Source organism: Cryptomeria japonica, chromosome 3, assembly GCF_030272615.1.
Source record: "Cryptomeria japonica chromosome 3, Sugi_1.0, whole genome shotgun sequence".
NCBI classification, from domain to species: domain Eukaryota; kingdom Viridiplantae; phylum Streptophyta; class Pinopsida; order Cupressales; family Cupressaceae; genus Cryptomeria; species Cryptomeria japonica.
In genome coordinates, this window is record NC_081407.1 from 364,917,289 (window position 1) to 364,942,714 (window position 25,426).

Sequence of the window (25,426 nt, forward strand, 5' to 3'; positions counted from 1 at the left end):
GAATCTCCATAAGGCATCCATAGTGCAAAAAACTGCTGAGAACTACACTAATTTGGAACTTGGAGATGAGAGGATCAAGGGAGAAGGAGTTACAAGCATGGTGGAAGACATTTGGAGATGCCTTGTTGTGTTTGCTTTTATAGTTAAATACTTCATTATGTTTTAGTGTCTCTCTTGGTATGCCTGCTTAGACTAGTTTTGGGTTGATTAACACTAACTCTTCTTTGTTTCTTGTGTTTCTTATGTGTTATACGACCACAGGTTCTTGTCTAAACATTAACCCCTTTTTGCAGAGCATTACAGTCAAATTCATCAAAATAACGTTTATAGTAAATATATGCTAAAGCAAGTGAAAAAAATATAAAGTATGTTTTTTTTAATAATAGGATAAACACAATTGATCATTTTTGCAACCTATTGATATTAGAAACACAAATCAAATTTGTATAGATAATCTTTTGGTTAAAAGCTAATCATTAAGAGGTACCCATCCATCAAAATCACTTGAAACATAATCTCTATCCTATCCCTTTAAAACAACACAAACCTTATAATAAGTAAAACTTAATCTCAATAAACTCTTTATAACCATTTAACTTTACATATAAATTAAAATAGAAAATTGATCTCTAGTTAAACATTGCAAATTTTATAATAATAAACAAAATTTAATTCCAATAAACTCTTTATAAATCATGTAACTTTACATAGAAATGAAAAATGGAACATTAAAAATTCTTTATAAGTTTAAAATGGTTAACATCACATCCTTGTGTTTTCAATCTAATGAAAATATAGTATATCATAAAAAATGAGCCACGTGTTCCTTTTTGCCGTCTCCTAAATTTGAGCTAATTGTAGACCTCGTTGTCCCCGTCGTAAGGGTGGGCGTGGAATTTGGAATTTTAGTCCTAATTTCTCTTTAGACTAGGATTGAAATTGTATATCCCTTATATTCCATTCGAATGGAAATAATACTAAATTCGCTGCAAAATTTTGCTGGAGAATATACTTATTCGTGGAAGTTAGGCATCACCTACATTTCCATTTATATTCCCAAACAATTTTGCTGGCATGGGGCGAGCCAACGCGTTCCTTTCAAAATCGTCAAAGCTGAAAAGTCGACATGGGAATTTATCCATATAGTAATAAAAACTTTAAAATCATTTGGAGATTATAATGCAAAAAAATAATAGTTGATGGTGACCAAGGAGACACATTGAAAAACTCGTGGGCTAAGCTTGCGGTTGAAATTTAGATCTGAAGCAACGAAAACGAGTAGAGTATGAAAATCATCTTTTCCTTCACCAAACCACTTTATCAGAAAAAAAAATATAAAAAAATCCAGAGACTTGAAACCCACGTGACTATTAAATAAATACTGGAGCCAATTTTTAAAAATTTAGTCGATTACTAATTTAAAAAAAATCAAGTATTTAATATTTTTCCGCTCCGGATGAATGATCGCCGCACCGACTCTTAGCAAACTTTTTGTTACCATTTTAATGAAAGCAGAAGAGCAAAGGCAAATCAAAGCTTATCGGATACATTTGTTGTTGTGTTGTCTGAAAGCACAAGCACTTTCATTTCATTTCTCTCACTTTCACTTTGTCCGTCTGCATATTTTTTTCGCCCCCTTTTGATTTCCCCGAGCCAATGAAACCCCTCCGCGGCCGAATTTTTTAGGAGAAATTAAAGAAACGAAAAGGCTGCCCCGCGGCTCGATCTCGGGACCTGAAATGCGCTGTATCCGGATCTGCAAGTAAGTAAACCTTAACAGCAGCTGAAAATGTTGCGCAGACACGTAGTGAGCTTTTTGAAGGAGTTTTAATTTTTTGAAAGCAATGCGAAACTGTAAGGAATTAAATTTGTCGTAGACTATTTTTGTGGAACAATTTAACTGCCCCTGCTATATATGCTTGCTAGGTTTTTAGGAAATTTCAGTGTATAGTGATCCGATGATTTACGTTTGATTTTTATATTTTGAAATATTTCTGTATGTTTCTTTAATCCGTTCAGAACTTCCGGAAGAGAAAATACATAGATGTTTTCAATTGAGAATGAAGTTTTAAGCAAAATTAACTTGTCACGAGAATTAGAGTTCTATGTAAACTTTGATGACAATAATTGAAGTTCTCAGTGAAATCGGATAATTTTCACTCTCTAGGGTTCAGGGACGGCTGTTTACAAGTGTTTTTTTCTTTATCTGTTGATATGTCGAAATCACGTTTAATTGATTGTTGTGGCAAACATCGTAAGTGCTTGTTTATTTTCAGTAAATATTAATTCTACTATATCCTCGTTAGGTTTTAGGAAAATTTCCGTGCATAGTAATCCGAGACTGAGAATTTGAATTTTGTCTTTATCGATCACATTGTAGCAATTTCTGTACAATTTTAGTTTTTATGTATTTTTTGTTTATTTCTAACGTCGGTTCAAACCTTCTAAAACGAATGCATTTCTAATCTCCTTCCCAGGTTAACCCCACCAGTTTTACACCTCTGTTAGTTTTTGTTGCTTTCAAGTTTGATCATGAGCATAAAATTGATACATGTACATATACATCTATGTATACATTTATACGTACATGTGTGCTACAAAATCACTTAGGGTACCTCAAATATTGGCAATACCCATACCTGAACCCATTTCTAGATGACTTTAGTAAAATTAAAAGTCAAAGTAAACTTTTATATATAAACGGTATGGGGTTTGTGGCATGCTATTTCAGAAACATTCAATAAGTGATTTTGTCCTTTTTGTTGATAAGGTAAATTCAAGTTTATTTACAGTCCTTGCTACAAATTTTCAATGTGATTCCATTCACATGTATACAATTTGAAATATTTATGGACTGGGGAATTTGAAATATTAAATAATTTTACTACCCATGATATTTAGGTTTTTGGACAATTTCATTATATATTTATTTGAGGGATGGACTATGAATATTATCCTTATTGTCAATAAGGAGGAACTTTTGCTCTTTTTTAGTTTTTCTGTATTTTTATGTTTGTGCTCAATGCCCATTCAAAACATCCAGACGTGAGAGTGTGATAGGTCAAACAGATATTCTCAAATTAGTTACCAAAATTCACTTACGAGCCATTTAAATTAAAGTAATAAGAAATAGAGCTTTCAGAACAAAGTCCCAAGTGAAAATACTTGACATACATTATGCACGTGCTTTTCCTGAATGAGCACAGTTTCTGTCATCTATTTGAAGCTCTTAGAAACAAAAGATACCAGAACTGTGTTCCTTCCGAGGACAAGGAAATAAATCAGGGTTGGGTCTCCTCTTGTTTAGTGAATCATAGCAATTCATTCTTTGACTAGAACAACGTAATTTTGAGATAGTAATCTATAACAGTTCAATTCATTATCACCTCAGAAGTACCATAATAGATGCTCCTCAATAAACATAATAGAGAAAGAAAAACTCAAAGAAGCCTGCATTTGATCACGACTCACTGAAAAGTAGAATGTTGCACTCAATGCAGCATAATCAGCAGTCAAAATAGTCAATGTAAGTGGTACAGAAGTTAATGCTATTATGTAGCAGAGATCTTTGGTCAACACAGTCAATATAGCAGAGCTCTTTGGCCAACACTGTCAGATAACCACATTTAAGAAGAGTCAATCAAACAAGTTTCAACGCAGGTGTAGAGGGTCAATGTTTAAGATCTTGTGTGCTGATTCATGAAGGACATCAGATGTACAGTCTGGCCCAAACATTGTCTATTTCCCCCACCAACAATAGTACTGGTCAAGTGAGAGAGTAAATGATGGAATGATGCATTCATGAGGATCAATTAATGCTATCTACACATGTTCAATTGGAAACAATAGCTCTATATTTATTAAATGGCAGTTATAAATTCCTGGTCTTTGAAGAGACAATATCGACTTTATATTGGAATTCATTAGAAAACAATATCATATTTAGTAATTGATGGTGTCATACTCCTTTCATGGGCATTTGTTTTTCACTTCTTGGACTGCTGTTGTTTATTTCAAAGAAGTGTTTAACTGTTTTTTTGGACTGTATGATTACTTGAGTCCTGACACATCTGATATATCCATTTCTCTAACTCATAATTGATCTTTTCACTTGGTTGCAATGCTAAGTAGATTGCCACTCTGGCGATAAATTTTCTGCTATAAAGTGGATGCCTCCTTTCAGTACCAATAACTTTTTAAGAATATTCTCTTTGCTTTGTTCCTGATTCAATATGAGTTCTTTACAATTTCTAATGTCTCTAAGGGACAAATGTTGCTGAATTAGGAACAAATTAAAATAGTAACATATAAGCTGCACTTGTTATTCTGTAACGTTTGGTCATTTATATTTGAGCTTTTCAACTGTTATAAATATTTCCGACCATCCTTTATTCAGATAAATAATTATTGTTTTATGAATAATAGTGCACCAATTATAGGCTTATCATTTAAAATATCACAAGTATTTAGATTAAATCCCAAAATTAAAGGTTTTCCTCTAGCAGGTGATGCTGACCTTGCATGACTTGGATCTTGCAGTTAGGCATGTTTTGCTTATCTGTAATATGTTGTTATAAAGCATGTGTAGATTCAATATGAATTTTCTGAGGTTAAGACTTTCATAAATTTAGGATGAACAACTAATAATAAGTAGTATCATTCAGCATTAGAGGGGTGCATGATTTTCTGAATTCTTACGTTTCTAGGTTATTTTTATTTTTTCTTTTATGCTGACAAATGTTTACCATCAAAATAACTATTTTTTTAACTCAATTAATATTGAGTTTTAGGATCCAATTATTTATTATCTTTAGATTTGCATTAAGTATGGTCTATTCATGTTTAATCATAGGGATCTATATGAAAGGAATTGTTTTTTTTCTTTTAATAGGTAAACTTTCAGGATAGCGACTAAGAAGATTTTCCAATTACAAGAGTTGAAAGATTTTTGTTTGCAGCAGAGGTGCATGATGTTTTATAGTAGTCATGATTGGTTTCTCATGGAGTTGCTTCTCCAGAAAAATGATCAGGTCAGGCCTCCTTATAGCTTTTTCTAAATTTCTTCTGTAAAATATCACTAGTACTGCCAGATTGTGATTTCAGGAGATGACACTGTATTGTGCATTCTATTGATCCCATAACTGTACTCAGCTGCAATAGCTCAAACATTTACTTTCTTTTCACATGTTCTAGGATTTTAGTGGTAGATATCTGTTTCCGAATGCAGAAAGAAAATATAAACTTTTAACTATTTGACTAGTCATTTTTATTGGGTGTGCTAAATTCTGATAAGGCATTCTTATTCTCATGTCTTGAAAACTTCCATCCCATTTTAATTAAATGTTGTTGAGTAGTACTTTTGCTAAATGATTTTCTGGTATATTTTGTGAATAAAAGTTTTTACTTTTTCAATTTTATCCCAGAAAGCAGGGTTTGAACACAATATTAGTTGCTTGTACCAATCATAGTGAAGTATTTCTTCAGATCCTTATTAAAGGTTTTAACTTTTCCCCTACCATGGCATTATTGGATTTGGAGTTGTGCCAAATACTGATTATTTCATAAAAATAAAGACAGTATGGTGAAACATGTACTTTTTCTTAGTGCTTGATTTATTTTCTAGTTTGATTTGTTCTGTAAAATATCCCTTGGAGTGACTACATATGGACCAATTATGTTGTCAATTTCTCTTTGATATTTTGTTAGTCTATGTTTCAACAACTTAATGATATTTTACTGTGGATTTTTTTATTTTGTTATCCTTATAGTAAGGGGAAGTTATTTTTTTTTGAGAAAGTCTTAATGCATAAGAGAGTTGCATCATATGCAGTGAAAATATATTCCATAAGGGTCTTCACGATAATATTATTTACCAAACTATTGTTTCTGCATGTACACATAATATTGTCATATGATTGATTTTTCCTTTAATTAATTATTATAACTATGAGGTTCTATTAGGAGGCCTCATCCCAAATACTATAAGAGATAAATACAGCAATATAGAAAGGAAATGCCTGTGCAAACCCTTGGAAGGTTGATAAACCCAAAAAAGGAAGTAACTTGAAATCAAGAGACAACTGAGAATGGGAAAACTATGGCACTAAGTACCTATAGAGACACATACAACTGTACAATCACATCAATATCTGATAAAGCCTACAATTGCAACCAGTAATGTAAAGCTGCAAAGCATCCAAAAAATCTCCATGACACAACCACACACTGCAGAAACATTAACACTTAAAACTCCTCATCAAGGGATAGCCATACCACCTTAGATTGACCTCCAACAATCTCCAGCCCTGTTAGCTACTTCCTCCTCCGAATCCAGCATCTCCAGTATGAGTGGAGAAGATGCAGATGCCAGCCTAGAAATTCAAACTCCATTAATTGACAATGTATCATTAGCATATGCAGGAAGAGAATAAACACTCACGACTTCCAACAATCCATGATGATGAGACCCCCAACCAAATATGTTTAACAATCTACCTAAGATCCTGGAAAAAATCCATCAGAATCCCTACATCCTTGCTCAGGGAATCAAGCTCCTCCACCACTACTTCACCTTTAGCCACCACAGGAATTACACAAGCAGATGGAGGCACTTGCAGAGCTGACATCAGTACCTCATCCCCTGCTCCATTAAACAATAAAAGATCCACAATACAATGTTGCTGCTGCACTACTCACTCCCTCCTTAAGCATAGCGTGGAAATCAGCCAAAATAGTAACCTGTGATCAAATGGGACTTATTTCTGCCACCCCATCATGCCCTCGAATTACTTTGACAAGATTCAAAGCCCAAATATTTGGACAATAATTTTTTTTCTTAATCTGAGATCTGAGACATACCCTTGCCTAAGCAGATCTCCAGGGGGATAAGCACTATGTCCTGTCATTGAAAGGAAACCTAAACAAAACCAAAGAAAGCCAAGCCAATGCTCCACAGCTAAACAGCACATGGGCAAATAAAACCATTGAAAAAAACTCATCCTTAAGCTGTAGTCAACCTCTCCACTCATTATAACATTCTGCTTATGCTCACCTTGCATATGTTCATAATCGGTGACTATAAAACAATCATAAATGAACAATATGCTCTGCTGCTGCCAGTTGTCAATGTGGACAGTAAGAATAGAATGACATTTTCAATATGACCTATTCCATTGATCTCAAGGATTAATGAGACCCTCCCAATCCATTATACTGATACTTTCAATAGAAGATATAACAGGGATTTTGATTCCCTTATTGCCAGAAAATCATAAGCTTCATTTTGTTCATAATAGCAATGCATATACTTCACTTTGGTGAACATTTTATAATCCAAAATATTGCTTCTTCAACATAATCTCACATACACCAATTAGGTTAGTTGCCTTTGAACCATAGTTGAACTACTTGCCAAAAGCAAAAACTCGCCAAGGCCCCCAAAAAAAACTTGGCGAAAACTTGACAAAAACTCGGCAACTTAAAAAATTGCTTAAATTTAATTAGAAATGCATTTTTTTTGCAAAATTCAATGAGGTGATGCATCCAATGAGTCAATAAATGAGTACACAAATGAAACAAATTGAGTCTACATATATTTGATTGATTTAAATGCAAGTTGGGTACAAAATGGCATCCTCTTGTGGAATGCCGATGACTGATAGACTGAAACAAAATGAAATAGCAAATTGTTCTTGTAAAACTAAAAGTAAATACTGCATCAAAACATTTTACATCTTCCTCTTCCCAACTCTAGTGAAAACCAGGGGAGAGATAGAACTAGAGGGTCTAGTACTAGGAGTCTGATGTGGCGTCTCCTCCTCACCAAAATTAGGTTGAGGGTAGCACCACTTGTGGGGGTTTGAGGGTGAGAGAGAGGGGTAGAGAGATAGGTCTAGATCTTGGAGGAGAGAGGAGAGAGTGAGATAAAGACTGGTAGAGAGAGGGGATAAAGGAAGAGTGATAGGGAGAGAGACGGGTCTAAAATTCGGGGTAGATAAAGTGAGTCAGAGAGAGCGAGAGAATGTTGATAGTAGCCTACTGATTACTGAAATTTGATTGTCTGAAAATTTAAAAGATTTTCTAAAAGCTAGAATTTGCATTATAACTCCTAGAGATCTAAAACCACTCTCAAACATCTTGCCAATATGTACATGAAATATAACTTAAAGTATAAGAAGTCTTATACTTAAATGTTATATTTCATGTATATATTCCGATGAAGAGAATGAGACTGACTCGAAAAAAAAAATTTAGATAATTTTTTGACATGTTTGGGCCTCTTTTTTTTATGCAGTCGAGTTTTTACCGAAAACTTGCAGAGTTTTTGCCAAAAACTCGGCAAAAACTCGACAAGTTTCTTTTGCGAGTCAATGGCATAAATACTCGCTGAGCAAAAAAACTCATAGAGTTTTTCAAAACTTGTCAAGTACTCTACGAGTATTCCATCTATGAGTTTGAACAAAGCCTTTATCACTTCTTGAGAGTCACCTTCAACCTTTATCTCTAACACCATCCTTACAAGCCAAGATTAGCCCTATAATGAGTGCTTCCCATTTAACTTCCTTATTGGTATTTGAACCTAGATTACGATATCCTTAAAATTGAAAACCTTTGCTTATTGTCTTGAAGTAAATATTGAGCTCCTCTGCACCAGAGTTGCCTCTAGAGGCACCATCAAAGTTCAGTTTGATGCCTATCACTGGACCTATCCAACATTTTCACCTTTCTAATTTCTTACTATCTCTAGGCCCATTAATAAGTTGTAATATGGTTGATTCATAATAAAATGAAAATCAAATATCTTGGATGTGCCCATGATATTCTATGGTCTCTTTTCATTTTGTATGTTGTATTGACATTTTAATTTGTCAGTTTTCGACAACACAAAATAGAATAGTGAATACAATAAAACTGTTCTTCATGTTAGAAGGGGAATCTTCTCGAGAGTTAAACTTAAACTAATAGAATCCACTAATATGTACATTGTAAAAATCATCAATATGGGTTTTGGATTTCATATAAAATATTACTTTGACTATGATTTTGCCCTAGATGGAGCACTAATGAAGGTTATTTCCCATACAAACCCAAACATACAACAAAAACAGAGAAATAAACAAAAAAATGCATGAAAGAAACACTTGCTTTCGATTATCTCTGTAAATGATATTCAAATTTATGTTCAAATCTAAGTTGTAGGAGGTTTGATATTCTTTTACTGTTATTGACTGTTGTTTCTTATATTTCAGATTGCTGTAGATGACATTGATTAATTTCTATGTTTCTACAGCACTTCACACGACATCTACTTATATGTGATGCCCACCGATCAAGGCATGCCTTGATCGGACATGTCTCTTGACATGCCCGATCGAGACATGTCTTGATCGGTTCATAGGCATCGCTTCAATGAAGCGCTTTACCGATAACTATCAGGTTTGAAACAAATGCTATTTAATGTTTAACAACCGATACCAAATCGGTTCACGATGAATCCTATTATCATTAACAACTGATAACAAATCGGTTTACGTCAAATTGCTATTACATTAACAACCAATAACAAATCGGTATGATGGAATTAATACGATAACTATTTATAGTTATCATATGATAACATCAATCGATGCTATCATATGATAACATCAATCGATGCTATCATATGATAACTATGATAGTTATTATAAATTCGATCTGTTCTATTGCAATCACAGCATATGGCACTATCGATTACATTTGGTAATGATGTCCACATATTGAACTGTGTAATCCGATTGTGGAATGCATATAATCATGGAGTCTACCATTAGCTTGTAGTTATATCGATAAGGTAGATGATTGAATGAGAGATAAATGAAGTCTCTCATTCAATCATTTATCTTACCGAAGCTACTTAGTTTCAACACTCCCTCTTAGCTAGGGAAGATAACTGGAGACTTATGTAAACATTGAAATAAGCATCACATTTCTCATAATATAATGTATTACATGTCCTCGTAATACAAAGGATCATATCACATAATAAGTGACACAAGAATATATCACATCATCTCGTGATATAGATATCACATAGCACGTGATATCGGTATCGCATAACACGCAATACCTTGGATATACAATACTTGAGAATGTTGAATTCCCTTATATCCAGGTTATGGTATGTGCACTAACATTACGTCACATAATGTCTACCATAACATATCATGGCACATCCATGATTTAGAGTGATATCAACATTACAAGATCGTCACCTTGTAATGTTTAATACAAGTGTTCATTGTCTAAAAGATCGTCACCTTTTAGAAATGTACACAGGAGGTGGAGCCCATAAAGTCATAACACGACCAAATAAGTTTACACATTAAACATCTCGTATATTAGTACAGATTACAAAACTAATTATAACTCAATCATACCAAGACCTTTCTTGAAGTGTTCAACTCTCACTCTGGATAGAGGCTTGGTCAGTATTTCTGCTGTTTGCTCTCCTGTACTGATATACTGCAACTGAATCACATTCCTATCCACCATATCTCTCACATAGTGATAAGGAATCTCTATGTGTTTGGATCTACCATTAAATACAGGGTTCACTAAGAGTTTTATACAACTCTGATTATCACAATGAATTGTAGTCGGCTTCAGTGGTTCTCCGAATAATCCCACAAGTAGTTTCCGTAGCCATACAGCTTCTCGTGCAGCCATGGAAGCTGCGATATATTCGGCCTCTGTAGAACTCTGAGCTACTGAATACTGTTTCCTGCTAATCCAAGATATCATGGCTGAACCCAAGATGAAGCAACACCCTAAGGTGCTTTTCTTGTTAGTCACACTTCCAGCCGAATCTGAATCAGTGAACCCGTGAAGATCCAAACCAATATTCTCATACTTGAGTCCATAGTTAAAGAGTGCCTTGAAGGTATCTCATGATATGTTTTACAGCCATAAGATGAATCTCCTTAGGTTCACACATGAACCGACTCAAGGCATTTACTGGATAACAGATATCAGGTCTAGTATTGACCAAGTACTTTAATGATCTAATCATCTGTCTGTAGAGAGTAGGATCTACCAATGGGGAATCTGCTGCTGCCTCCTTCAGTTTGTGAAGATTAGTTTCCAAAAGAAAAGTCATGGGTCTGTAGTTCATCATACCAAATCTCTTCAATACGTCTAAGGTGTATTTTCCTTGATTAAGTATGATACTGTTAGAGTTTTGCCAAACTTCCAATCCAAGAAAGTAATGTAGAAGGCCTAAATCCTTCATATCAAACTCTTTTTCAAGGTCTTTCTTACATTGACCAATAAGGTGATCTTCTCCTGTAATTAAAAGATCATCAACATATAAGATCAATATCAACATATCACCTTTGACTTTCTTGAAGTAAAGATTTAGATTTGCATCATTCTTTGAGAATCCCAATCCCAGGAGATAGCTGTCAATTCTTTCATACCAGGCCCTGGGAGCTTGTTTTAGACCATATAGAGCTTTCTTTAATCGGCACACGTGTCTCTGCATTGTGGATCTCAAACCCTTCTGGTTGTTCTAAGTAGACTGGCTCCTCAATTTTACCATTCAAGAAAGCAGTTTTCACATCCATTTGATGGACTTTCCAACCTTTGGCTGCTGCAATGGCCAGTACTGTTCTGACAGAGGTGTATCTAGCAACTGGAGCAAATGTCTCATCATAGTCTATTCCTTCTTTTTGTGAGAATCCCCGGGCAACAAATCTGGCTTTATGTTTCTCTATGCTACCATCTGCAACATGTTTGATTTTGAATAGCCACTTGGATGAGACAACGGATTTCCCTTTTGGCCTAGGAACAATTTCCCACACATCATTGTTTAGGATGGATTTATATTCTTCCGACATGGCATCTTTCCAAACTTGATGTTTAAGAGCTTCTGGTACACTAGAGGGTTCTGATTTGGAGAGATCATTCATTAGGGCTACATAGCTAGTGAATCTTCGGAACCTCTTACTTTCTCTAAAAGTCCTTGAAGGAGCTGCAAAGTCCCTTGCATCTTCCATTGTTTTGTGAACCCATAGAGGTCTTTTCTTAGGGATTTCTTGGGGAGGAATTTGTACTTCATTTGCTTCTGAACACTCCCTCTGAATCTCAGGAGTGGGATCCTCTTCTATGTCCGAAGATGGAGCATAGATTTCTGACTCAATAGAGTATTTAGCCCTTTTGAAGGCTGTGTCTTCTTCAAATATTACATCTCTACTAAGTTCAATATTGCTATGTCCAGGCACAAATATTTTGCAGGCTTTAGAAGTTTCACTATATCCAACAAAGATTCCTTTTCTTCCAGAGGGTTCTAGTTTTGTTCTTTTCTCTTTAGGTATGTGAAAGTAGACAGGGCATCCAAATATCCTAAAGTGAGTGATATCAGGTTTTATTCCTATGAAAACTTCTTCAGGAGTTTTATCTTCAATGTGGGAGTGAGGACATCTATTTTGTATGTATGCGACAATGTTGGAGGCTTCTGCTCAAAAATGAGTTTCTAAGTTTTGATCAAGAAGCATGGCTTTGGCTGCTTCTACAATGGTTCTATTTTTCCTCTTAGCAACCCCATTTTGTTGGGGGTTGTAAGGGACAGTCAACTCCCTCTTAATCCCAACTTCTTTACAAAATTCCCTAAAAATGTCTGAGGTATATTCCCTCCCATTGTCAGTCCTTAGGATTTTTATTTTCTTTCCGGAAGAGTTTTTCAGAGAGAGATTTGAATTCCTTAAATCTCTTGAGGATCTCTTCAGATTCTTTACATTTAAGAAAGTAGATCCAGGTCTTCCTGGAGAAGTCATCAATGAATATTACATAATAAAGGAATCCTCCTAATGATGGTACAGACATTGGCCCACATAGGTCAGAGTGAACTAGTTCTAAAACATTGCTTGTTTTCCTAGAACTATTCTGAAAGGAACTCTTAGTATTTTTGCCTAGGGCACACCCCTTACATGTACTGGAATGGTATTGTTTTAACTTAGGCAAACCAATTACTAATTTTTCCATTGAACATAAAGCACGAAAGTTTAAAAGACCTAATCTTCTATGCCAAATTTCATTAGAATCTACAATCTCATGAAGTAGGGCTAGGTTAGATTTAGTACATGCCTCGTACAAATAGCCTTTTCTATGTCCTAGGGTTATAGCCTTCTTGATGGAAGAGTTTTGTGGCCATACTAGAACTTTACCATTCATGAAGGTTATTCTGTACCCATCATCTTCAAGTGCAGATATGGAGATTAAGTTCCTCTTGATGCCAGGAACGAATAGGACTCTAGTGAGTTGGAGAGACATGCCTGTCTTCAGCTTAATGGTGCAGGTACCGACGCCTTTCACTGGATGTGCAAAGTCATCACCAATGGTTACTTTTTCATCAGTTTCTTCTAACATGGAATCCAATAATTCTCTATACGCAGTGATGTGTCTCGAAGACCCACTGTCAATGATCTAGGTGTTAGATTTATTGGATACTTGGCTAGAGAGGGCAGAGTAGAATACATGCTTCTCGGAGTCATATTCTTCCCTTTTCACTTTTGCAAATGTAGCTTGTTGTTTGATTCTATTCGGACATCTTGCTGCATAGTGTCCATATTGATCACACCTAAAGCATTGAATGTGAGAGTTGTCTTTCTTAGATGACCTTTTCTCATGTTGGTTCTTTCTCTTCTTGAAATGTTTCTTCTTGCTTTTCTTGTTGGAGTTGGTATTTAGAACATGGAGATCTTCATCTATATTTTTTTGCTTGATCCCTTTCTTATTTAACCTTGACTCCTCTTGAAGACAATCTGCTCTTAGCCTATCAAATTTCGGATATGCAGCCCTTGCACTAATCCCTTGGATGAATGCTTCCCATGTACTAGGCAACCCGACTAGAGCAACGAGCGTTAGCTCTTTGCTCTGGATTTCATAATCCAAGCATTGCCAGTTCATCCCTTAGGGCTGATATCCACATAAAGTATGCATTGATTGACTCTCCTTTGTTCATACTTATATGATTTATTTCCCTTTTTAGAGCCAGGGTTTTACTTGTGTTGTTTATCTCGAATGCACTTTCGAGTGCTTTGAACATATGGTAGGCAGTCTCATTCTTTGTTATTATTGGCATAATGTGATTTCTCACTCCATTGACTGTGATCTTCATGGCTTTTTCATTTTCCTCAATCCATGTCGATTTGTTAGGTTCATTCTCTGGTTCTTTAGATTCAACTCTTACAAATGATTCAACTTTATTCTCTTTTAGAATCATCTTAATTCTGAACTTCCATGCAGCGAAATTATCGCCTCCTTCAAGTCTGTCCTCAAATCTGATAGCATTAGCCATGGAAAATGTGATGTTTATATCTTCGATTTGAACTTCTCAAATTTGAATGCCTTAGGTTCGATCAGCGTGGCTTTGATACCATGTAAATGATATTCAAATCTAAGTTGTAGGAGGTTTGATATTCTTTTACTGTTATTGACTGTTGTTTCTTCTATTTCAGATCGCTGTAGATGACATTGATTAATTTCTATGTTTCTACAGCACTTCGCACGGCATCTACTTATATGTGATGCCCACCGATCAAGGCATGCCTTGACCGGACATGTCCCTTGACATGCCCGATCAAGACATGTCTTGATCGGTTCATAGGCATCGCTTCAATGAGGCGCTTTACCGATAACTATCCGGTTTGAAACAAATGCTATTTAATGTTTAACAACCGATACCAAATTGGTTCACGTTGAATGCTATTATCATTAACAATCGATAACAAATCGGTTTACGTCAAATTGCTATTACATTAACAACCGATAACAAATCGGTACGATGGAATTAATACAATAACTATTTATAGTTATTATAAATTTGATCTGTTCTATTGCAATCACAGCATATGGCACGATCGATTACATTTGGTAATGATGTCCACATATCGAACTGTGTAATCCGATTGTGGAATGCATATAATCATGAAGTCTACCATTAGCTTGTAGTTATATCGATAAGGTAGATGATTGAATGAGAGATAAATGAAGTCTCTCATTCAATCATTTATCTTACCGAAGCTACTTAGTTTCAACAATCTCAATGAAATCACATTACAACATTCAAAAACTAACATGCTACGACCACAGGGGCTTTCTCATTACAATAATCCACAAGGCAGAGCCACAATTTGTAGTATTGGAAATATGTCCTGTAACCCTGTTCACCTTCTTTATCTGGAAAGTATAACTGCCTTAGAATGTTCTGGAAAGTGAAATCCCTCATTTTTGGGCATCAAAAGTCTAACCAGCCACTTTCCCACTTAATAAAATATTTTATTGGATTTTTGGTAGTCGATTTTTTGGGAGCCATAACTGTCAAGCTGGCTGTCTGATCTTTAATCATCATATATTGTTGGAAAGCTTGTGAGGATACCTATAGCAGCCAAGTGTGCCGATGCATACTCTTGTCAACATTCGAGCCTATCCAAGGCCTCTAAGGTCCTCGAAATGCATTTAAGGCTGTATTGGAGAATTTTTCCAGAAAAATTGAAATTTTTCTTAAATGCCACAAAATATTGGGATGAGTCTTTCACCATTGGCTTTAATTCACTATGCAGGGGGTCTATGTAAGATTTCGTGCAAAATTGCCAACTACTAAAAATAGTAATCCTGCCAAATATAGTAACCCTGCCAGAAATAGCCCTTGTTGAAAAATTAAACAATATTTTCTGGGTGATGCAAGATTGCTCTTACACCCAGGATGCTCCTGCATCAAACACTGAATTATCAATAACGAAGACTGCAGTGAGATTTTCAGATTAAATTGGACTATCAGCTCAAACATGAACAAATGGAACTTGTTGAACACATCCGGATGCTAGGGGGGAGGTGAATTGGCATTAATTAAAACTTAAACATCCATTACACATTTAACCATTTAAGTTAGATTTACTGAAAGAAGGAACAAAAATAAAGCATGCACCATACAAGAACACCAAGGCTTTCACATGAAAAACCCAAGGAGGGTAAAACCACTGTGAGGATTAACTCACACTATATGAAACCGATATTACAATGTTTGATTTAGGCACGCTGCCGAGGAAGCTCATTGCTTCGGGAAGGATTCGTAGACTAAGTTTCACTACCTTAGGGCAAGATACATGAAAATTACAATGAAGAACATAACAAGAACTTCTGTAGATGAAGCATCTGACATATGCTAATGGTGCAATCCCCTTTGTAGCCCTAATACTTTGTCACATTGATTTCGCACACTTAATATTCATCTAATATATCATTGAACTATTTCACAAATCACCACATTACCAATCTTGCTCCCTTCAGAAATAATCCATTCATCCTTATATATCCCCCACAACACCTTAATACATTAATTAGGCTGGCTCAATAGGACCTAACAGATGAAATGTGTGACCTAGAATAAGTCGGCTTCAAACATCTATATCAAGCACAAAATTAGGCTGTAGATCAACCCATGTCATGCCCCGTCAAACTAAGGATAAAATGCCTTGTAATTTGTTAATAAAATTTGTGTTTTTACTTTTTCCTGCAACAGCAATTGGGACCCACCATCTTGTATTTCTTTGCAGCAGACAATGCTTCAGCCTGTCAGAAATTGTTTTCCAACTATATATTTTACGAGAACCAATTTTATTTCTCCCTAAGATAATGTGATTATAAACTCGTCTTCAGCAGACAACCCAAAAATGTGTCAGGTTTGGTTCCCTTAAACTTGCATCAAACAAAATAATGTTACGTCGGGCTGCATTGACTAATAGACCTTCATAGCATTATAAAGATCAGTGAATGCATAAAAGACAACGATTCCATATTAATGAAGGCATACTAAAAAAAGGTAGCAATTATCAAATAAAAGGTTGTGAGTATAATTTTCAAGAGGTAGCGATTAATCATTAATAAGTAAATAGGTACCATTAAATAACAACAATTTATATTAAATCGGCGATTACATTGTGAAAGGCTGCAATACAAATGAAGAGTCATGATTGTTTGAAAAGGTATGGGTGGTGTCTCTTTCAAGGGACAACTAAATGAAAGGGTATGCCTATTCTTTCCACCATGGAGAATGTAAAGGGAGGACAATTGAACAGTATAAAAAAAGGATTGGATGAAGAAGAAACCTCGAGTTTCATAATTAATAAAACTAGATTGCAGATTTATAATTGTTCAAGTCATTGGTATGATGCATAGTGCATTTTGATTTGACTTCCATTTGATAGGAAGTAGGAATGGGAATAAATGGATAATACTCAGCATACAGTCCCTGTGCATTATATGAGTGTCTGGGTCTGATGCATAATGCATGGACCATGATCTTACTAATTTGCTATTTTGTCATCCATATAGAAATGGATGTAATTAACATATTATTGTTAGTATATATATATATACACACACTAATGATGAAGATTCCTTTAAAGCTTCAGCTAATCTGCCGTCCCATTGTGAAGGGAGATAGTGCATATGAGGAATGCAAGTAGCGAGGAAGCCATTCTGTTAGAGACATCCCAAGTGGGGTTGGGAGGCCAAATGACGGATGTCATTCCGTGCTCGTGGGTTGGATGGAACGGCTCGACGCACCTTGTATGATTTCCCAAGTGGTGCTCCATAATGATGATGGATTGTTGTGTAGAACCTTAAAGGAATCCCACATGTACATTATGAATATTATAATAATGATTAGAATTCTATTTTTAATATTGTTGGATTATATGTTTATTCATCTTCCATAATGATAACTAACCTGGTTGTAGGCTCTAAATCAAGATATTAAGTTGTCAATTTACATTCCCAAACATAATCCATACCTCATTCGAGAATTCTAGGGCAAATTGGGTAAAGTCTTGATAGGGGACATTACAACCCAAGGCGTCGGTAAACCCCAAACACATCTTCAAGGCAATAGGATAGGTTAGGTTTAATTGCACATGAAGGAGCTCATCCTATCGTCTTAAATATCAATATTGTTTGTCAAAACTGTTGATTGCTTGCCTTCAACCACCGGGGAGAAACCGAAATCATCATGTGGACCAAAACAGAAGCTATGGAGATCATCTACAACCTCTCTACAAACATCACTTGAAGAAATCGATCATTAAGTTTTGGCGCAAAGGAGTGATCCTTTTGAACTACCAGAAACAAGGCAGACCAAAGAGGCTGGTACACATCAACACAATGAATACTATACTATGAGGCACCGATTTGCTTGAAACTCATATCACTGAACCCTTATACCATCTTGAACATATTCCCAAAACCGCATAAACTTACCAATCACCGTGGAAGAATGCAGAGCATTCTGGTGATTCAACATAGACACATTATATTGTCAAACTGTGATTTGGAGAACAAACACTTATAACTTTTGCTGTAGAAGGGATTTTGACTTGAAATCTTGGAAATAGGCAGCTGATGCACTACAAAGCTTAGAGTGGCATTCGTGAGATAGCATATAGAAAAATAAATGCTCCTCTCACCTGCCATACAAAAGAAGATAGTCAGATTTATATTTTAATCAGTAATACATAGAACAAGGTAATTTTAATTCTGATCCATAAATTTAACATGGTATCAGAGCCAAGTTTCCTTCTATAAAGCCTAACCGCTTGAAGGAAGATCCGATTAAGATCAGATTGATATCTCCTTGAAACTTTGTATTTTAAAATGACGAATGGAATCAGATTCGAAGAGAGACTTGAAGGTGCCTCAAACTGTGATTCATGGAAACTACGAATGATGTTGGTACTAAGGAAGAATGAGTTAAACACAATAATAGAGAATCCTTCTAAACCTGATGGAAAAGACGAATAGAGTCAGTGGGAAAAGAACAATATTAAAGCAATGGAGTTATTAGTAGATGGAGTAAAGAGTCATCTACTACCTATCATTACAAGGTTAGATTCTGCATATGACATGTTCAAAGCCTTGAAAGACATGTTTGAGATTAACAACACGAGCAGAATCCTCACACTTAAAAATCAACTTTCTAATATTAAAATGAGTAAAGAAGAGACTATCACTTCATATTTTATGAGGATAACAGAATTAAGGAACCAACTCTCATCAATTGGTCACATTTATGATAATAAGGAGCTAAATATGATAATTTTAAATGGGCTCCCTATCTCATGGGAAAACTTTAGACAAGGAGTTAGTGCTCGATCCAAAGTTCCCAAATTTGATAGACTAAAAGCTGACTGCTTTCAAGAAGAGTGTAACCTAATATCAAGAGGAATCATGAAACCCGTTGATGAAGATGTTCAAGTTCTAGTCTCTAGTTTGAAAAGGAAAAAGGACAAAAAGACATATGGTAATCGATCATTCAAGAAGCCTAGAGACTCCTATAAAGTACAATGTTTCATATGTGACGAATATGGCCACATTGCAAGAACTTGTCCTCTCAAACTTAAACTACAAGTGTCCCTTGCTGAAGTCAAAAATTCAGACGTATGTTCAGAAAAATATGTTCTCTAGAAGAAACTCAAGATACCTTGTGATTGAGAGGGAGCTTACTAATAAAGATTGAGCACTTCTGAGGTAAAAATTGTAAATATTAATTATTTTACGGGCCCTGTGTAAATCATAAGGAAGTGACGACTTCCAAATGATTTCCACTTGTATTTTTGAGGTTATTGGAAGGTGACGATCTTACAATAACTCAAGATTGTGGATAGAATTGCCGACTGAGGCAATCCACGTAAGAGCTTGTGGATAGAATCGCCGACAGAGGCAATCCACACAAGAGCTCATGGATAGAATCGCTGACTGAGGCAATCCACGTAAGAGCTTGTGGATAGAATCGCCGACTGAGGCAATCCACACAAGAGCTCATGGATAGAATCGCCGACTGAGGCAATCCACGTGAGAGCTCATGGATAGAATCGCCGACTGAGGCAATCCACACGAGCTTGTGGATAGAATCGCCGACTGAGGCAATCCACACAAGAGCTTATGGATAGAATCGCTGACAGAAGCAATCCACTCAAGAGTTTGTGAATAGAATCGCCGACAGAGGCAATTCACATCTTGAAACTATGGTCCCAAAATAAGCATCATACGATTTATGAATATTGCTCCCAATACCTTTTATCTTACCTAGCTAAGAGGGAGTGTTAATGCATGATAGCTGCGGTAAGATAAATGATTGAATGAGAGATAAATGAAGTCTCTCATTCAATCATTTAAACATGCATTTGTTAGTATAAACAAAAGGGCACGATCAAGTAATGTCTTGATCGGTCATGACTGATCAAGGCATTGCTTGACCGTGTCCCATTTGTTATATACTTATATTGAGTGGCATTCGTGAGATAGCATATAGAAAAATAAATGCTCCTCTCACCTGCCATACAAAAGAAGATAGTCAGATTTATATTTTAATCAGTAATACATAAGATAATTTTAATTCTGATCCATAAATTTAACAGATCTCAAGACACTAACTGTGTTAGAGGCACGACTTCTCTCAAATATGGCTTACCGACAATGTCAGTTCATGACAACACTTAACAATACATATTCTATTCATTTCCTTAATGACAACACATATTGTCAGACAACAAGTTGACATAAATGGCAACACATATTGCCAACAGAATTTCCTATTGGTTAAAGTAGTGTTTAGCTGCAAACAAGGATTTAATTTCTTAACACTAACGGACAATATTTATCGGCTAAATTAGTGAGCGATATCATGAAATGATTAAGCGGAAGAACATCACATGAATTGATGAATTAAATTGTCAAAGGAATAGACAGTTTTATTAGAAGAGCAACACACTTTAACACAAAGTTTGACAAGATTCTTCAATTCAATTTAACTCATTGAATTACAAATATGGGATTTACATTATTGAATGACATTAACAGCTGGATGGTCTCTATGCTAGCATATATATCTTAAGGATAATCTATATAAAGTACGTCAATATATATCTTATTATATTGTAATTTATATTACATTACGATTATAAAAATACAAAAATGGTTTACAAATAATTAATGTTTATCCGTTATAAAAATAAAAAAGATATTTCTTATTTATTTATTGCATTATAGTAATAAAAATAAAAATTAAAACAGTTTACAAAGACTTGATGTTTATCTGTTATAAATTAAAAAATAAAAATGATTTTACAAATGTTTAATGCTTATTTCATTACAGAAATTAAAAAAAAAAAACTGATTTACAAATACTTAATGTTTATCCCTTGTAAAAATAAAAAATAATAATAATTGTTTACATATCTATAGTTAAAATAGAATTGTTTGGCAATCTGATCATTATCTTTATCCCAAAATAATTTTAGTATCGATTGATTTTAAATTAATTTTTATTTTTTAATTGCTTTTTGTTTTTATGTACACAGATGAATGAAGTGCATATGTGATTGTAGACTTACATTTATCAACGTAAACACAAGTGCAACGTTCACCTTCTTTCATTACAAACACTTAGTACATTAACTTGATTGAGACTATTGGTTGAGAGCATTTCTTGTGGTCTTAAGTGGCATAGCAATCGACTGGTTCACAGAAGTTGAAGCAAAATCCACAACCTCGTGGGATGCATTGAAAAAAGCATTTGAGGATGAATTTAAATTCCTTTGGGATGATAACAATATTGCAACAAAAATCTACAATACAAAACAATGTAAACATGAAAATGTAAGAGCCTGTAATTGTAGACTCAAGGAATTGTTGGTAAAACTAGAAAATCAATCTGTGGACAGACTGCAGAAGAGGTGGTTCCTCGAAGGGCTGATTCCTTGAGAAAGAAGATGAAAGTTTTGCCATCGTTCTCTTATGCCAATGCTTATAATCATCTTCTCGAGGGATAGCACTGATAATGAATCAAAGACTGCCCAAGCCCTACAACGAGTTATGGTGAGAATGATTTAAGGAAATTAATGTGGAAAAGGAAGTTATCAAAGAAAATAAAGAATTGTGGTGCACTGAATGTAAAATAGAAGGAAATTAAAATGAACTGTCCAAAAATGTTGTTTTGTGACATTCTCCAAGTCATGGGACATTCTGTTAAGAAATGCCTATATAACCTCGAAAACAAGCACATAAGTGCTCTTCATACAAGGGGAGGAACAATTGACCTAGCTGAATACACCACCAAAATCTCAACACAACAACAATGATGCATCCCTTGGCGGATATCACAATAGGAGATGAAATAACATTTGATTAGCAATAGGGGCATGAGGAGCAGAATTTTGTGCGATGCCAAAGGAAGACCCATGATTCAATGTTGGAAATGCATTGAATGGGGACATTTCCATAAGGAATATTGAAATGACAAAAGCAAGAGAGGAGTTCAAATGAAACAACAAATGTCTCCACATAGTCAGAATTAGAGAAAATTTTTGCAAGGCAGGTGTTACAAATTACTATACCTATAAGAATTTCAGACCTGCTACGAAGTATGCCACAACTAAGAGTTGAAATCACTAATGCTATCGGGGATGATCAATTTCAGAAACAAGAATGTACCAGTCCACACATGATTATAGAACCACCACTGCAAGGGAAGCAAGTCATTGACCCCATGCTGTTGATAGAAAGAATGGAGAAGAAACTGGCCGTAGTGCATACACAAATCTTAGGGAGAACTGTTAAAAATACAATTGTTGAATGAGGATCGAGTATAAATGTTTTGCTAGAAGACACATGGAGATGCCTAGTGAAACCAACTCTATTCTTGTCGACTTTCCAATTGGTAGGAGCAGATCAACATAATTAAACCATTGGGAATACTAATGGCACAAAATGTAATGGCTGGGATGCAACAATTTTTGCTTATTTTTGTGGTTATTCCAAAGTTACCCCAAGTTTCCGGGACGGGGACGGCAAAGGGGACGGCTATATAAAATATAGGAAAAATTTAAAATATATAGGAAAATTTCAAAATTCTAAATGTTCATATGAAAACATGGATAAAGCATGCATACATTCATTATATTCATATGAAAACAATAAAACATGGATATAGCATGTGTATGATACTATGAAAAGTTGAAAACATTTTAGAATGTAAATTCTGAACATACAACATTGTTAATACTCAATAGACAATATGCAATTATGCATTCATAAATCAGAATTTCAATTCATTCACATTGTCAATATGCATATCATAATAGATATTAAAGAAATAATAGACAAAATGTCAAAACAAAGAGGTTAAATTTTCCCTACTTCTATCGACGCAGTTTCCCCCCATATTTTTCAACGGGGGTTTGGGGGCAGCGCCCCCAAGGTGGGGTCAAGGGGCAGTGCCCCGTGAGGCCAAAAAAACTTATTCTTTAACAAAGGCGTTGGTTGTTATTTTTCTATTGACTCGCCGAGTTTGGCGATTTTCTAATCTTTGTGTCAAAATGCCCAAAGGCTACACTGTTGCCATATAGTTTCATTGTCAAAATTATGAATTAAATTAATAAATTTAAAATTTAATTAATGGTATCTTTTTATTTTTTTAATTTTTAATAACAATTTGAATTAATAAGGTGCATATTAGAAATTAAAAAAAATAAATTGAAAATACAACTTTTTAAATTTTTTTAATATATTTTAATGGCCTTAGGTATGGGGGACGTCTGGCCATCCCCGGGACGGATTGGGGATGACCCAGCCGTTCCCAGCCGTCCTCGGGATGTACGGACGTCCCCCAAAGCTAGGGCAGGCGTCCCCCCGTTTTGGGGACGTCCCCTCAAAATGCAGGACAATTTGGGGACGGGGGGAAACGTCCCCTGGCCGTCCCCAAGTCCCCGAAACGTCCCCTGGACGGGGACGGGGGTTTTCAGGTCGGGGACGTGTCCCCGGGTAACTCTGGGTTATTCCCTTAGAGAAGAAGAATTATGATGCATTATTAGGGAGAGGATGGCTGATAGCAGCCAAGGAAGATCACAATTGAAAGAGAAACACCTTCTCGATAGAAAACAAGGGAAGGAAGTACATAATTGATTTGCGAAATTAGGCAGTAAATGAAGAGGTCACTTCTTCCAATTAAGAGTCCAAGGGTGGATAGACATGGGTAGAAGAGGATATAGGTTTCATAAAATTGAATGACGAAGGGGTGTGGTGTAATATGCAGCCCTGTTTGTGGTTGCTTTTTGTTTTGTTTTTGAATGTGTTTTTCACTTGTTTTTGCAATATAATCAATGGCAATAATAGTGCAGAGATAATAATGCAACACTTTTTCAGTTCAGAAAATGACTAATATTCAGAAATAACATAGCTGAAAATTCCAAATTTAATTTCTGATCTGGAAATACATTTTTACTCAAAAAATAATTATCTAGTCCATAAAAATACACTACATATTTAAATGCAAGATACCCAAAAAATGCAGCAATGGTTCTGCTTGTTGCTCACAAAAATACCAAAATATCACACCACAATCTGCTCCGAAGGCTACACTGAAGGTATGTAAGGAAGTGCAGGTCGAAAATGCCCCAAAATAGCAAGTGTAACCTTTTCAAAATCCTAGACACCCATTAAAGGAGTTCACGGCCAAAAAGGGAGAAGATACAACCAACAAAATAGAAAATATATCCTCTGTTAATGTAAATAGCTAATGTCGGACTCCTTTAGGACCGACGCAATTGTCCAAGACAATTTCACGTCGATTTAATAATACAATTAAAGACAACAATTACGAGTTGTATAAATATATTGTGCCGATATCATTTAATAACCAAAACCCGCCACCCTTGGTATGTGTAATGAAGAGACATGATGCTTATGGAGGACGACTCTTGGAAGAGTCTTGATGGTTAAGAGAACATATCGGGTGTATATAAGACGTGGTCTCCATCCGCCAAAGGCATCGACTGATTATTACAAAAAGCAGATCAGACATATATTATTCTACAGCAGTTCCACAAACAGCAGTTCGTGTTCTTCTATAACAAGACTGATTTCATTCTTCAGCAACACGGTCTTATATCAAAGGACATTAATTGATATAGAAGGAAGACCGATAAAGAAGAGATCACTATATAGCAGTCTTCAATTATACTATAGTTCGAATTGTTCATTGCAGTCTAGGGTGAATGCATTTTGTCACATAGGTTCAAAGTGTGAAGCATCTCATTGTAAAAACTTGTGTCATATTATTGAAAGTAATTGAGACTCTTTGTTGGTGGGTTTTTTTACCTTCAAGAGGAAGGTTTTCCCAGGATAAACCTTGTGCAGTTGTATTTGATTTACTATCTATCTAATCTGATCATAAAACTTAACATGGTATCAAAGCCATGGTGAAAGAAGATCGTGATCAGATTCTATACAACCTCTAAGTATTCTCTCTTCTCTCTCCATTGAGCAGTATCTCTAAGTCTCGAAAATGGTGAACGGTCTTAAAGTCGAAGATAGGCTTGAAGGCGCATCTAACTTCACC

General features: G+C 35.4%; 1 protein-coding gene across 8 annotated transcripts in view; it reads left to right on the forward strand.

Annotated features, from left to right (window-relative positions):
- The first annotated feature begins 1,354 nt into the window (after positions 1 to 1,354).
- Positions 1,355 to 25,426, forward strand: part of LOC131080024 (serine/threonine-protein kinase EDR1) — a 304,024-nt gene continuing 279,952 nt past the window's right edge. For 2 of the 8 annotated variants that reach the window (XR_009114112.2, XM_058018109.2), the window contains exons 1-2: positions 1,359 to 1,762; positions 4,892 to 5,030. Coding sequence is in view for 4 of the 8 variants with exons in the window: in XM_058018109.2 (XP_057874092.1) it covers positions 4,987 to 5,030 (44 nt within the window). In the remaining 4 variants the exon portion in view is untranslated. Of the gene's footprint in view, positions 1,763 to 4,891; positions 5,031 to 25,426 lie in introns of all 8 variants that reach the window. The other 6 variants (XM_058018115.2, XM_058018111.2, XM_058018110.2 and 3 more) reach the window with 6 other exon arrangements.